Raw genomic sequence first — 13,322 nt, 5'->3', positions numbered from 1 at the left:
CCCCGGGCCACAGAACTGGACAGAGGGGCGGAGTGACTGGTTTTTACTGGTGCGGTCGGGGGGGGTGAGGGGACACATCCAGATGTTGTGCAGCGGTGGCAGCAGGACCCGTGCCCGTGCCCGTCTGTCCGTCCCGGGGTGCGCCGTGGGGGTGTCCCCGGGGGTCCCCCCAGTCCCCGGTGCCCCCCAACGGGGTCCCGGCCCTGCCGAGGCCCTGCAGTGCCAGGGGGTCCACGGGCGGTGCCACCCGGCCCCGGGTCCGGCCGTCCCTGATGACGCTGACACGGGCGGGCTGCACGGGCCGGGAGGGGACATCCCTGACGGGCACGGTGGCACTGCCACCGGCGGGGCTGTCCCCAGAGGTGATGGTGCCACTGCCCTTCCATGGGGTGTCCCTGATGGGGATGGTGGCACTGCCACCGGCGGGGCTGTCCCTGACAGGGACGGTGCCACTGCCCCTGGATGGGGTGTCCCTGACGGGCACGGTGGCACTGCCACCAGCAGGGCTGTCCCCAGAGGTGATGGTGCCACTGCCCCTCGATGGGGTGTCCCTGACGGGCACGGTGGCACTGCCACCGGCGGGGCTGTCCCTGACAGGAATGGTGGCACTGCCCCTCGATGGGGTGTCCCTGACAGGGACAGTGCCACTGCCCCTGGATGGGGTGTCCCTGACGGGCACAGTGGCACTGCCACTGGGGATGGTGGCACTGCCACTCCCTGGGCTGTACCTGATGGGGATGGTGCCACTGCCACCAGCGGGGCTGTCCCCAGAGGGAATGGTGGCACTGCCCCTGGATGGGCTGTCCCTGACAGGGATGGTGGCACTGCCCCTGGATGGGCTGTCCCTGGGGGAGATGGTGCCACTGCCACCAGCTCGACTGTCCCTGGTGGGGGTGGTGGCATTAACCCTGGGTGGGGTGTCCCTGGTGGGGGTGGTGGCATTAACCCTGGAGGGGGTGTCCCTGACAGGGGGGGTGTCCCTGCCCCTGGTTGGACTGTCCCTGCAGGGGATGGTGGCACTGCCACTGACCGGCCTGTCCCTGACAGGGACAGTGCCACTGCCACCAGCAGGGCTGCCCCTGGAGGGGAGGGTGACACTGCCCCTGGGTGAGGTGTCCCTGCTGGGGGGGGTGGCACTGCCCCTGGACTGGGTGTCCCTGCTGGGGGTGCTGGACCTGCTCCTGGGCGGGGTGTCCCTGGAGGGGACAGTGGCACTGCCCCTGGGTGAGGTGTCCCTGGAGGGGATGGTGGCACTGCCCCTGGATGTGCTGTCCCTGGGGGACAGGGTGGCACTACCCCTGGCTGGGCTGTCCCTGGGGGGCACAGTGCCACTGCCCCTGGGTGAGGTGTCCCTGGGGGGGATGGTGGCACTGCCACTGGCCAGCTTGTTCCCCACTGGGCTGGTGGCACTGCCTCTGGATGGGCTGTCCCTGGGGGACAGGGTGGCACTGCCCCTGGCTGGGCTGTCCCTGGAGGGGACAGTGCCACTGCCCCTGGCTGGGCTGTCCCTGGAGGGGACAGTGCCACTGCCCGTGGATGTGCTGTCCCTGGGGGACAGGGTGGCACTGCCCCTGGCTGGGCCAGCCCTGGGGGGGACAGTGGCACTGCCCTCAGATGGCCTGTCCCTGCTGGGGGTGCTGGATCTGCTCCTGGGCAGGGTGTCCCTGGGGGGGACGGTGGCACTGCCTGGCCTGTCCCTGGTGGCACCGTCCCTGACTGGCCTGTCCCCAGTGGGGATGGTGGCACTGCCCCTGGACTGGGTGTCCCTGGAGGAGACAGTGGCTCTGTCCCTGGACAGGGTGTCCCTGCTGGGGGTGGTGGCACTGCCCCTGGGTGTGCTGTCCCTGGGGGGCACAGTGGCACTGCCCCTGGATGTGCTGTCCCTGCTGGGGGTGCTGGATCTGCCCCTGGATGGGATGTCCCTGGGGGGGATGGTGGCACTGCCTGGCCTGTCCCTGGTGGCACCGTCCCTGACTGGCCTGTCCCCAACAGGGACGGTGGCACTGCCCCTGGGGATGGTGGCACTGCCCCTGGACTGGGTGTCCCTGCTGGGGGTGCTGGATCTGCTCCTGGGAGGGGTGTCCCTGGGGGGGACAGTGGCACTGCCCCTGGATGTGCTGTCCCTGACGGGGATGGTGGCACTGCCCCTGGATGGGCTCTCTCTGGGGGGGACAGTGGCACTGCCAGGCCTGTCCCTGGTGGCACTGTCTCTGACTGGCCTGTCCCCAGCAGGGCTGATGGCACTGCCCCTGGCTCGACTGTCCCCGACAGGGGTGGTGGCACTGCCCCTGGATGTGCTGTCCTTGACAGGAGTGGTGGCACTGCCACTGACCAGCCTGTCCCCAACAGGGGTGGTGGCACTGCCCCTGGACGTGCTGTCCCTGGCAAGGATGGTGGCACTGCCACTGGGGATGGTGGCACTGCCCCTGGACGTGCTGTCCCTGGAGGGGGTGGTGGCACTGCCACTGACCAGTCTGTCCGCAACAGGGGTGGTGGCACTGCCCCTGGACGTGCTGTCCCTGACAGGAGTGGTGGCACTGGGGGGGCAGGTGGCAGTGCCACTGGCTGCACTGGCCCTGGCAGGGACGGTGCCACTGCCACCACCCGGCCTGTCCTTGGTGGGGAGGGTGTCCCTGCCCCTGGACGGGCTGTCCCTGGCAGGGACAGTGGCACTGCCACTGGCTGGCCTGTCCCCAGCAGGGATGGTGGCATTGCCACCAGCTGGGCTGTCCCTGGCAGGGATGGTGGCACTGTCACTGCCTGGCCTGTCCCCAGTGGGGGGGGTGGCACTGCCACTGCTGGGAGAGACACCTCCAGGAGAGCCACCACGGGGGATGGTGGCACTGTCCCTCACCGGCCTGTCCCCAACAGGGATGGTGGCACTGCCACTGGCTGGCCTGTCCCCAGTGGGGGGGGTGGTGGCACTGCCACCTCCAGCAGAGCTGCCACCAGGGACGGTGGCACTGCCCCTGCCTGGCCTGTCCTGCACGGGGACAGTGGCACTGCCCCTCCCTGGACTGTCCCCACCAGGAGAGCCACTGCTGGGAGAGCCACCACCAGGGACGGTGGCACTGCCAGGGACAGAGCTGTCCCCACTGGGGGTGGTGGCACTGCCAGGGACAGAGCTGTCCCTACCAGGGGTGGTGGCACTGCCAGGGACAGAGCTGTCCCTACCAGGGGTGGTGGCACTGCCAGGGACAGAGCTGTCCCTACCAGGGGTGGTGGCACTGCCAGGGACAGAGCTGTCCCCACTGGGGGTGGTGGCACTGCCCTTGACTGGCCTGTCCTCCACGGGGACAGTGGCACTGCCCCTCCCCAAACTGTCCCCAGTGGGGACAGTGGGACTGTCACTGGGAGAGTCACTGCTGGCAGAGCCACCCCCAGGGACAGTGGCACTGCCACTGGCAGGGCTGTCCCTGACAGGGATGGTGGCACTGCCACTCACTGGGCTGTCCCTGACAGGGATGGTGGCACTGCCACTGACCGGCCTGTCCCCAGCAGGGACAGTGGCACTGGCAGTGACAGAGCTGTCCCCAACAGGACTGGTGGCACTGGCAGTGACAGAGCTGTCCCTGACAGGGACGGTGGCACTGAGTGGCCTGTCCCCAAGGGTGGCAGCACTGGCACTGGCTGGCCTGTCCCCAACAGGGACAGTGGCACTGGCAGTGACAGAGCTGTCCCTGACAGGGATGGTGGCACTGCCCTCAACCGGCCTGTCCCCAGGGACGGTGGCACTGCCACTGACAGGGACGGTGGCACTGCCCCCTCCAGCAGAGCCCCTTCCAGCAGAGCCCCCCCCGGGACAGCCCCCCCTGGGGACAGTGGCAGTGCCACCTCCACCAGAGCCCCCCCCGGGGACAGTGGCAGTGCCACCACCAGCTGAGCCTCCCTTGGGGACAGTGGCAGTGCCACCATCAGGAGCTCCTCCCCCAGGAGAGCCCCCCCCGGGGACAGTGGCAGTGCCACCTCCACCAGAGCCCCCCCCGGGGACAGTGGCACTGCCACCACCCGGAGAGCCCCCCCCGGGGGGCGACGCCCCCCCCTCTGCCCCGGGGGACCCCCCACCCCCCTCCTCGGGCCTCTTTCGGGGCCTCCCCCTCCTCCTCTTGTGCGGGGCCGCGTCCCCCCCCCCGGGCTCCGGGGGTCTCTTGGTGCCCTTTGACCTCTGCTCGGGGGCCCCCCCGGGGGTCTCCGCGGCCGGGGGGGGGTGCGGGGGGGGCACCCCCACCCCGGGCAGCAGCACGTTGAGCACGGGGATGGCGCCGGGGGGGCTCAGCCCCAGGGGCAGCGCGGGGGGGGCACCCACGGTGGCACCCACGGGCAGGGGCAGGGCCACCTTCACCGTGCCCCCCCCGCCCACCCCACCGCCCCCCAGGGGGGCCAACCGGGGCACCAGCACCGGGGGGGGGGGCCCGGGGGTGGTGCCGGGGGCGGGGGGTCGCTCGGGGAGGGGGGGGATGCGGGGCAGCAGCAGGGGCAGGCGGGCGACCAGGGCGTTCACCTGGGGGCTGCTGCTGCTGCTGCTGCTCGCCCGGGGGGGCTCCGGGGGCTTCTTCTTGGGGGGCGGGGGCCTGCAGGGCTGGGGGGGCTCCTTCTTGCTCTGGGGGGACAGAAAAGGGGGGGTCAGAGCCGGGTAAGGGGGTCCCGGCTGTGCCCACCCGGCTCTGGGGGGGCACAGAAAGGGGAGGGGGGGAGGCCTGGCTGTGCCCACCCAGCTCTGGGGGGGCACAGAAAGGGGAGGGGGGCAGTCCGTGCTGCCCATACTGGGTGCCCACCCAGCCTGGGGGGGCACAGAAAGGGAGGGGGGAGTCCTTTCTTCCATCTGGTTGCCCCCCGGCCTCTGGGGGGGGCACAGAAAAGGGGGGGTCAGAGCCGGGTAAGGGGGTCCCGGCTGTGCCCACCCGGCTCTGGGGGCACAGAAAGGGGAGGGGGGCAGTCCTGGCTGCCCATCTGGTTGCCCACTCGGCTCGGGGGGGCACAGAAAGGGGAGGGGGGGAGTCCTGGCTGCCCCCCCGGGTGCCCCCCCGGCTCTGGGGGGGCACAGAAAGGGGAGGGGGGAGTCCTGGCTGCCCACCCAGCTCTGGGGGCACAGAAAGGGGAGGGGGGGGAGTCCTGGCTGCCCACCCAGGTGCTCACCCGGCTCTGGGGGGGGGCACAGAAAGGGGAGGGGGTGTCAGAGCCGGGCGGGGGGGAGTCCTGGCTGCCCCCCCGGGTGCCCCCCCGGCTCTCTCGGGGGTCTCTCACCTGCTCTGGGGTCCTCTCGTGGCTCTCGGGGGGGTCCAGCCCGTTCTTCTTGGCGGCGGGGGGGGGGCGGTTCTCTTGGAGGGGGAGGGGGGTCTTCTCCGTGTTCTCTGTGGTGGGAGGGGGTACAGAGGGTGACAAAGGTGGGACACCCCCGGGGATGAGGGGGAGGAACCTCCAGGACCGACCCTGGGTTTGGGATGGGGGGGGGCTGCACCCACTGGACCACCCATAGTTTGGGACTGAGGGGACACACCCCTGGGTCCCCCTCACCCCCTGGACCACCCCATGGTTTGGGACAGGGGGGACACACCCCTGGGTCCCCCCTCACCCCCTGGACCCCCCCATGGTTTGGGACAGGGGGGACACACCCCTGGGTCCCCCTCACCCCCTGGACCCCCCCATGGTTTGGTCCCCCCTCAGTTTGGGATTGAGGGGACACACTCCTGGGTTGCCCCCTGGTTTGGGACGGGGGGTGGGACACAGGTATAAACCCTGGGGCTCCCCAGTTTGGGACAGGGAGGACCCCCTGGTTTGGGACTGAGGGGACACTCCTGGGCTGGTCCCTCACCCACCTGAGACCACCACGGGGCCCAGGGCTGGTCCCTCCCCATCCATCTGAGACCACCACAGGACCCAGGGCTGCCCTTGAACCCACCTGAGACCACCATGGGGCCCAGGGCTGGTCCCTCCCCATCCATCTGAGACCACCACAGGACCCAGGGCTGCCCTTGAACCCACCTGAGACCACCACAGGACCCAGGGCTGGTCCCCCCCCATCCACCTGAGACCACCACGGGGCCCAGGGCTGGTCCCCCACCCACCTGAGACCACCATGGCCATGACCAGGTCCGCGTGGGCCGAGCGGGAGCTGATGATGTGCTGCTGCAGCAGGAACTGAGCCACCTCCACGATGTTGTTGAAGGAGCGTTTGAGGATCTTCTCGGCCCAGTCGCAGGTCAGGGCACAGGCGGCCTCCATCACCTCGCTGGGGTAGGACTGCACCAGCTCTGCCAGCTCTGACTGCTGTGGGGGGATGGAATAGGATGGGAGAATCCCTGGCATTGGCCAGGAGACCCCCAGGACCCCCAGGGCATGAGGCAGGACCCCCAGGGCAGGGGCTGCCTCCATCACCTCGCTGGGGTAGGACTGCACCAGTTCTGCCAGCTCTGACTGCTGTGGGGGCACAGGAGGGGATGGGATGGGATGGGAGATCCCAAGGGAGCAGCCAGGAGACCCCCAGGGCACAGGGCAGGACCCCCAGGGCACAGGCGGCCTCCATCACCTCGCTGGGGTAGGACTGCACCAGCTCTGCCAGCTCTGACTGCTGTGGGGGGATGGAATAGGATGGGAGACCCCCCAGGAGCAGCCAGGGGACCCCCAGAGTGAAGGGCAGGACCCCCAGGGCAGGGGCTGCCTCCATCACCTCGCTGGGGTAGGACTGCACCAGCTCTGCCAGCTCTGACTGCTGTGGGGGCACAGGAGGGGATGGGATGGGATGGGATGGGAGATCCCATGGGAGCAGCCAGGAGACCCCCAGGACCCCCAGGGTGCAGGGCAGGACCCCCAGGGCAGGGGCAGCCTCCATCACCTGGCTGGGCTAGGACTGCACCAGCTCTGATTGCTGAGGTGGGATGGGATGGGAGATCCCATGGGAGCAGCCAGGAGATCCCCCAGACCCCCAGAGTGAAGGGCAGGACCCCCAGGGCACAGGAAGATCCCCAGGGTGGAGGGTAGGACCCCCAGACCACACGGCAGGACCCCCAGAGCAGAGGGCAGGACCCCCCAGGTACAGGGTAGGACCCCCAGAGCACAGCGTAGGACTGCCCAGGACCCCCAGACCACACGGCAGGATCCCCAGAGCAGAGGGCAGGGCCCCCCAGGACCCCCAGGGCACAGGGCAGGACCCCCAGGGCAGAGGGTAGGACCCCCCAGGACCCCTCAGGACCCCCAGAGCACAGAGTAGGACCCCCAGGACACAGGGCAAGACCCCCAAGGCACAGATGGGACCCCCCCAGGGTACAAGGCAAGACCTCCAGGGCAGAGGGCAGGACCCCCCCCCAGGTGGGGACAGGAGGTTCCCAGGACAGAGCAGAACCTGCCTCCTTCCTCCCCCAGGACCCCCCAAATCCTGCCCTTCCCTCCCCTCCCAGACCTCAAATCCCTCCCCAGGACCCCCCAAATCCTGCAGAACTCCCCCCAAAAACCCCCAGAACTTACAGTCTCGGTGACTTTGAGGTCCAGGCTGGGCAGGGGAGGAAGGCTGACCACGGTCTTCCTCCTGATCCCCCCGTAACAGTACGTTGGGCACCGTCAAGGGCTTCTCCTGCCCAAAAAAAAACCCTCCCAGGACACCCAGGAGCCCCCCCAGACCCAAAACCACCCCAAATTTCCAAATAAATCCCCCCCAAAAAACCCCCTCGCAAAAAAAACCCAAAAAATCCCCCAGGACCCTCCCCAATCCACCCCCCGGGAGCCCCCAAACCCTCCCAACCTCCCCTCAAAACCTCACCCAAAAAGACCCCAAAATTCCCAATAAATCCCCAAAACCCCCCCAAAAAATCCCCCAGGCCCCCAGGACCCTCCCAGCTCCCCTCTCTCCCCCCAATCCCCCCTCCAGGACCCCCCAAACCCTCCCAACCTCCCCTCAAAACCTCACCCAAACCCGCCCCAAAATTCCCAATAAATCCCCCAAACACCCCCCCAAAAAATCCCCAAAAAATCCCTCAGAGCCCCTCAGACCCACAACCGCCCCAAAATTCCAAATAAATCCCCCAAAACCCCCCCAAAAAAGGGGAATGTCCCCCAGAACACCTTCAGGGACCACCCAAAACCTCCCCAGAGCCCCCCCCTAACCCCGCCGGGACCCGACACTACAAAACGAGGGGGGAAAAATCCGGGAAAAGCTGGGAATTCCTGGGGCAGGGAAGGATATTTGGACTGTCCTCGGCCCCCCAGGCGCCGGGCCTTGATGTTGGGGAAGATCTCCCGGATGATCTTCCCGAAATTGGCCGTGCTGAGGGGGCGGGAGCCCAGGTTGTCGCAGTATCTCCTGGGGGGGAGAAGGGGGGTGACAATGGGGGGCTCTTCCCGGCCAGGAAGGAATTCCTGACCCGTCCCTGCCCTGGGAATGGTGTCCCTGTACTGGGAATGGTGTCACTGTACTGGGAATGGTGTCCCTGTACTGGGAATGGTGTCCCTGTCCATGGGGACAGAGTGTCCTGGTGTCCCTGTCCATGTGTCCCTGTCCATGGGGACACACTCTCCTGGTGTCTCACATCCCTGGGGACACTGTCCTGGTGTCCCTAAATGCATTGTCCTGGTGTCCCTGTCCGTGGGGACACACTCTCCTGGTGTCCATGGGGACACCCTGTCCTGATGTTCCACATCCATGAGGACCCCCTGTCCTGGTCTCCCCGTCCCTGGGGACCCCCTGCCCTGCTGTCCCCGTCCCTGGGGACCCCCTGCCCTGCTGTCCCCGTCCCTGGGGACCCCCTGCCCTGCTGTCCCCATCCCTGGGGACCCTCTGCCCTGCTGTCCCCGTCCCTGGGGACCCCCTGTCCTGGTCTCCCCGTCCCTGGGGACCCCCTGCCCTGCTGTCCCCATCCCTGGGGACCCCCTGCCCTGCTGTCCCTGGGGACCCCCTGCCCTGCTGTCCCTGTCCCTGGGAACCCTCTGTCCATGTGTCCCTGCCCCTGGGGACCCTCTGTCCATGTGTCCCCGTCCCTGGGGACCCTCTGTCCATGTGTCCCTGTCCCTGGGGACCCCCTGCCCTGCTGTCCCTGTCCCTGGGGACCCTCTGTCCATGTGTCCCTGCCCATGGGGACCCCCTGCCCTACTGTCCCCGTCCATGGGGACCCTCTGTCCATGTGTCCCCGTCCCTGGGGACCCCCTGCCCTGCTGTCCCTGTCCCTGGGGACCCCCTGCCCTGCTGTCCCCGTCCCTGGGGACCCCCTGTCCTGGTCTCCCCGTCCCTGGGGACCCCCTGCCCTGCTGTCCCCGTCCCTGGGGACCCCCTGTCCTGGTCTCCCCGTCCCTGGGGACCCCCTGCCCTGCTGTCCCCGTCCCTGGGGACCCCCTGCCCTGCTGTCCCCATCCCCGGGGACCCCCTGCCCTGCTGTCCCTGGGGACCCCCTGCCCTGCTGTCCCCGTCCCTGGGGACCCTCTGTCCATGTGTCCCTGCCCATGGGGACCCCCTGCCCTGCTGTCCCCGTCCCCGGGCTCACTTGTAGGCGTCGTAGACGTCCTGCTTGGGCAGGCAGGTGTCCGTGTGCTCCTCCAGGTGGTTCCTGATCCAGTTGCAGGCGTGCATGTACTCGGCCGTGCCCAGGGCGCTCAGGTCCAGGCTGCTGCTGCTGCTCCAGGGGGGACAAAAACGTAAGGAAAGAGGGAAAAGGCACAAGGCAGAGCCACTGTGGCCACACACAATGATGGGGGGGCTTAAAACCATGTAGGAAACGTTGTAGGGCCTGCAGAGTTCATCATTAACCTTGTAGGACCTACAGAGCTCATCATCAACCTTGTAGGACCTACAGAGCTCATCATCAACCTTGTAGGACCTACAGAGCTCATCATCAACCTTGTAGGACCTGCAGACTTCATCATTAGGGTCAGCAAACCTTGTAGGACCTACAGAGTTCATCATTAGGGTCAGCAAACCTTGTAGGACCTACAGAGTTCACCATCAACCATACAGGACCTACAGAGCTCATCATCAACCATACAGGACCTACAGAGTTCACCATCAACCTTGTAGGACCTACAGAGTTCATCAACCTTGTAGGACCTGCAGAGTTCATCATTAGGGTCAGCAAACCTTGTAGGACCTGCAGAGTTCATCATTAGGGTCAGCAAACCTTGTAGGACCTACAGAGTTCATCATTAGAGTCAGCAAACCTTGTAGGACCTACAGAGTTTAGAGTCAGCAAACCTTGTAGGACCCACAGAATTCATTATTAGGGTCAGCAAACCTTGTAGGACCTGCAGAGTTTATTATTAGGGTCAGCAAACCTTGTAGGACCTGCAGAGTTCATCATTAGGGTCAGCAAACCTTGTAGGACCTGCAGAGTTTAGGGTCAGCAAACCTTGTAGGACCCACAGAACCACCCCAAAGGACTCCAGACGAGGGGAGGAGCAGCCCTGGGACAGGGCAGGAGCAGGAGCAGGAGCAGGAGACGCCGGGACTGTCACCGAACCAGGGCAGGAGGTTTCTCGTGACACCCCGAAATGAAGGAATCTCCGCTCCCCGAGGACTCAGAAAGGGGCCCGTCCCCATCCCACCCCCATCCCGGCATTCCCAACTTTCCGGGACAACCCAGACCCACCTCTTCTCGCCCAGGCTGGGCCCCGAGGGCAGCTGCAGGTACAGGTAGAGTTTGTCGCTGTCCGAGAACTTCTGCACGTCTTGCTGGGGTGGGAAAGGGTCCAGGGGAGGGAGACAGGGAGAGGTCAAAGATCCACAGGAATTCCGGGAATGTTCCCAGCCGGGAAGGGCTGGGAGGGGTGTCGGGGGGGTTTTTTTCCCCCTCCTGGCAGGGGGAGTTGGGGGGTTTTTTGGGGGGGCTCATCCCAAAGTCCCGGTGGGAAATGGGATGGGGCTGAGTCGAAGCCAGGAGAGGTGGAGATTCCCGGGAATTCCCGGGAAGCACTCACCAGGATGGAGTCCACCTTGCTCTGCACGGATTTGCTGGGGGGGGACAGAGACAAGAGGGGGTGTCAGAGCAGGGCAGGGAGACCCCAAAGAGCCCCCTGGGCTCATCCCTCACACCCTGCCCAGCTCAGCCCCGAATTTGGGGCTGCAAAGGACTGAACCCCATTAAATTCCAAATGACTGAACCCCATTAAATCCCCCCCCAATTTGGGGCTGCAAATGACTGAACCCCATTAAATTCCAAAGGACTGAACCCCATTAAATTCCCCCAGTTTGGGGCTGTAAATGACTGAACCCCATCAAATTCCCCCCAATTTAGGGCTGCAAATGACTGAACCCCATTAAATCCCCCCCGGATTTGGGGTGCAAATGACTGAACCCCATTAAATCCCCCCTGATTTGAGGCTGTAAATGACTGAACCCCATTAAACCCCCCCGGATTTGGGGCTGCAAATGACTGAACCCCATTAAATCCCCCTGAATTTGGGGCTGTAAATGACTGAACCCCACAAACCCCCCGAATTGGGGGCTGCCCTTACGAGATGGTGCCACGGAGCTCCTGCAGCAACGTGCTCGACTCGCTGGCACCGCCCCGGGGGGACAGGGGGCCCTTCCTGGCGGGGCGGGCACCCAGCTCGGGGTCACCCATGGCTTGGGGGGGCTCTGGGGAGGGAGAAAAAGCCAAAATTCAGCTTAAAAAAAGGGAGTAAAAACCCCTTTTTACGGGCAGGGAATGGGTGTGGGGACGGTGCCCCCCAGGAGGGGCATCTCTGGATGAGTGACCCCGTTCCTGGCAGGGGTCAGGGGTGTTGGGGGGCACTGGGAGGGTCCCTGGGGATGTGGGACATGGGGACATGGGGACACGGGGACATGGGGACATGAGGACATGGGGACATGGTCATGGCACTGCAGGAGGGAACGTCCCCACAGGGGCACGGGGTCATGGGACACCAGGAGGGGCATCTCCAGCTGAGTGACCCCGTTCCTGGCAGGGGTCAGGGGTGTTGGGGGGCACTGGGAGGGTCCCTGGGAGTGTAGGATGGCACGGGGACACGGGGACATGGGGACATGAGGACATGGGGACATGGGGATGGCACTGTAGGAGGAAACGTCCCCCCCAGGGACACGGGGACAAGGGACAGCAGGAGGGACACAGAGACCCCCAGGGGCACAGGGACACGGGACACCAGGAGGGACAGAGATCCCAAGGGACACGGGGACAGCAGGAGGGACACAGAGACCCCCAGGGAGATGGGACACGGGACATCAGGAGGGCAGGTCCCGGGGACTCGGGACACCAGGAAGGCAGGTCCCGGGGCGGTGGGGACACGGGACACCAGGAGGGACACAGAGACCCCCGGGGACACGGGACACCAGGAGGGACACAGAGACCCCCGGGGACACGGGACACCAGGAGGGCAGGTCCCGGGGCGGTGGGGACACGGGACACCAGGAGGGACACAGAGACCCCCGGGGACACGGGACACCAGGAGGGACACAGAGACCCCCGGGGACACGGGACACCAGGAGGGACACAGAGACCCCCAGGGACACGGGACACCAGGAGGGCAGAGGTCCCCGTGCCCAGCGGCTCCCAGACCCGGGGTCACCCTCCGGGCCGGTCCCGGCGGGACGGGGGTTGCGGGGGCTCCGTGACTGCGCAGCCCCCCCCGGTCCCGGTCGGGGGGGGTTGAGTGGCCCCGGGGGGTCCCCCCGCCCCGGCCCCGCACCCACCTGACCCGTCCGGTGCGGGGGGTCCCGCCACGTGCCGCTCCCGCGCCCCGCGAACCGAAAGTGCTGCGCGGGAAGCGGGGCGGCCCCGGCAGCCCGCCGACCGCTTTTTTCTGATTGGCCGCCGCGCCGCTGGTCTGCCCGGATACGCGCCGCTCCTTTAATGCGATTGGCCGCGCGGCCCGGATGCGGGGGGCGGGGCGGCGCGGGAGCCGAAATCTGCCTGGTAACAGGCTCCTGATTGGCCGCGCGGGAGGCGGGAGCGCGGGGGGCGGGGGCAACGGTCGGGACGGGGGGGGGGGGGGTGTCACGTGCGCGGGGCGGGTCACGTGTGCGCGCGTAACAGGTGAGGGGGGTGTGTGCAACACGTGTGCGGGTCACGTGAGCGCGCGGGTCACGTGTGCGCGTGTAACAGGTGTGGGGGCGTGACGTCATTGTGCGCCGTGTGTGTGTAACGTGTGTGTGACGTGTGTAACACGTGTGTAAGGTGTGTGCTGTGTGTAATATGTGTGTAATCGTGTGTAACACGTAAGGTGTGTGCTGTGTGTAATATGTGTGTAACACGTGTGTAAGGTGCATGTTGTGTGTAACTCGTGTGTAACACGCGTGTAAGGTGTGTACTGTGTGTAACGTGTGTGTAACACGTGTGTAAGGTGTGTGCTGTGTGTAACACGCGTGTAAGGTGTGTACTGTGTGTAAC

The 13,322-nt window shown here is 66.5% G+C and overlaps 1 protein-coding gene across 6 annotated transcripts; it reads right to left on the bottom strand.

Moving 5' to 3' along the window:
• Positions 1-25: 25 nt before the first annotated feature.
• Positions 26-12,714, bottom strand: RFX5 (regulatory factor X5). Of its 6 annotated transcripts, XM_039389899.1 has the most exons (10): positions 12,626-12,714; positions 11,431-11,554; positions 10,894-10,927; positions 10,566-10,648; positions 9,468-9,596; positions 8,177-8,293; positions 7,462-7,543; positions 6,066-6,267; positions 5,245-5,351; positions 26-4,600 (listed from the first exon to the last, which is right to left on the bottom strand). In XM_039389899.1, exons 2-10 carry the CDS (start codon positions 11,538-11,540, stop codon positions 44-46), a joined length of 5,421 nt encoding a protein of 1,806 aa, XP_039245833.1. In that variant the 5' UTR covers positions 11,541-11,554; positions 12,626-12,714; the 3' UTR covers positions 26-43. The 6 variants fall into 6 exon arrangements, with proteins under 6 accessions (XP_039245833.1, XP_039245832.1, XP_039245829.1 ...); XM_039389898.1 differs by lacking the exons at positions 7,462-7,543; positions 8,177-8,293; positions 9,468-9,596; ... (2 more) ...; positions 11,431-11,554; positions 12,626-12,714 and having other exon boundaries at positions 26-2,930; positions 3,234-3,572; positions 3,681-4,600; positions 6,066-6,261; XM_039389895.1 differs by lacking the exons at positions 7,462-7,543; positions 8,177-8,293; positions 9,468-9,596; ... (2 more) ...; positions 11,431-11,554; positions 12,626-12,714 and having other exon boundaries at positions 26-551; positions 630-4,600; positions 6,066-6,261.
• Between the last annotated feature and the right edge of the window lie 608 nt (positions 12,715-13,322).

This window comes from Pipra filicauda, unplaced genomic scaffold (assembly GCF_003945595.2).
Source record: "Pipra filicauda isolate LSUMZ 115617 unplaced genomic scaffold, ASM394559v2 scaffold784_size98877_pilon, whole genome shotgun sequence".
In the NCBI taxonomy this organism is placed as follows: domain Eukaryota; kingdom Metazoa; phylum Chordata; class Aves; order Passeriformes; family Pipridae; genus Pipra; species Pipra filicauda.
This window is presented reverse-complemented; position numbering and strand designations above follow the sequence as displayed.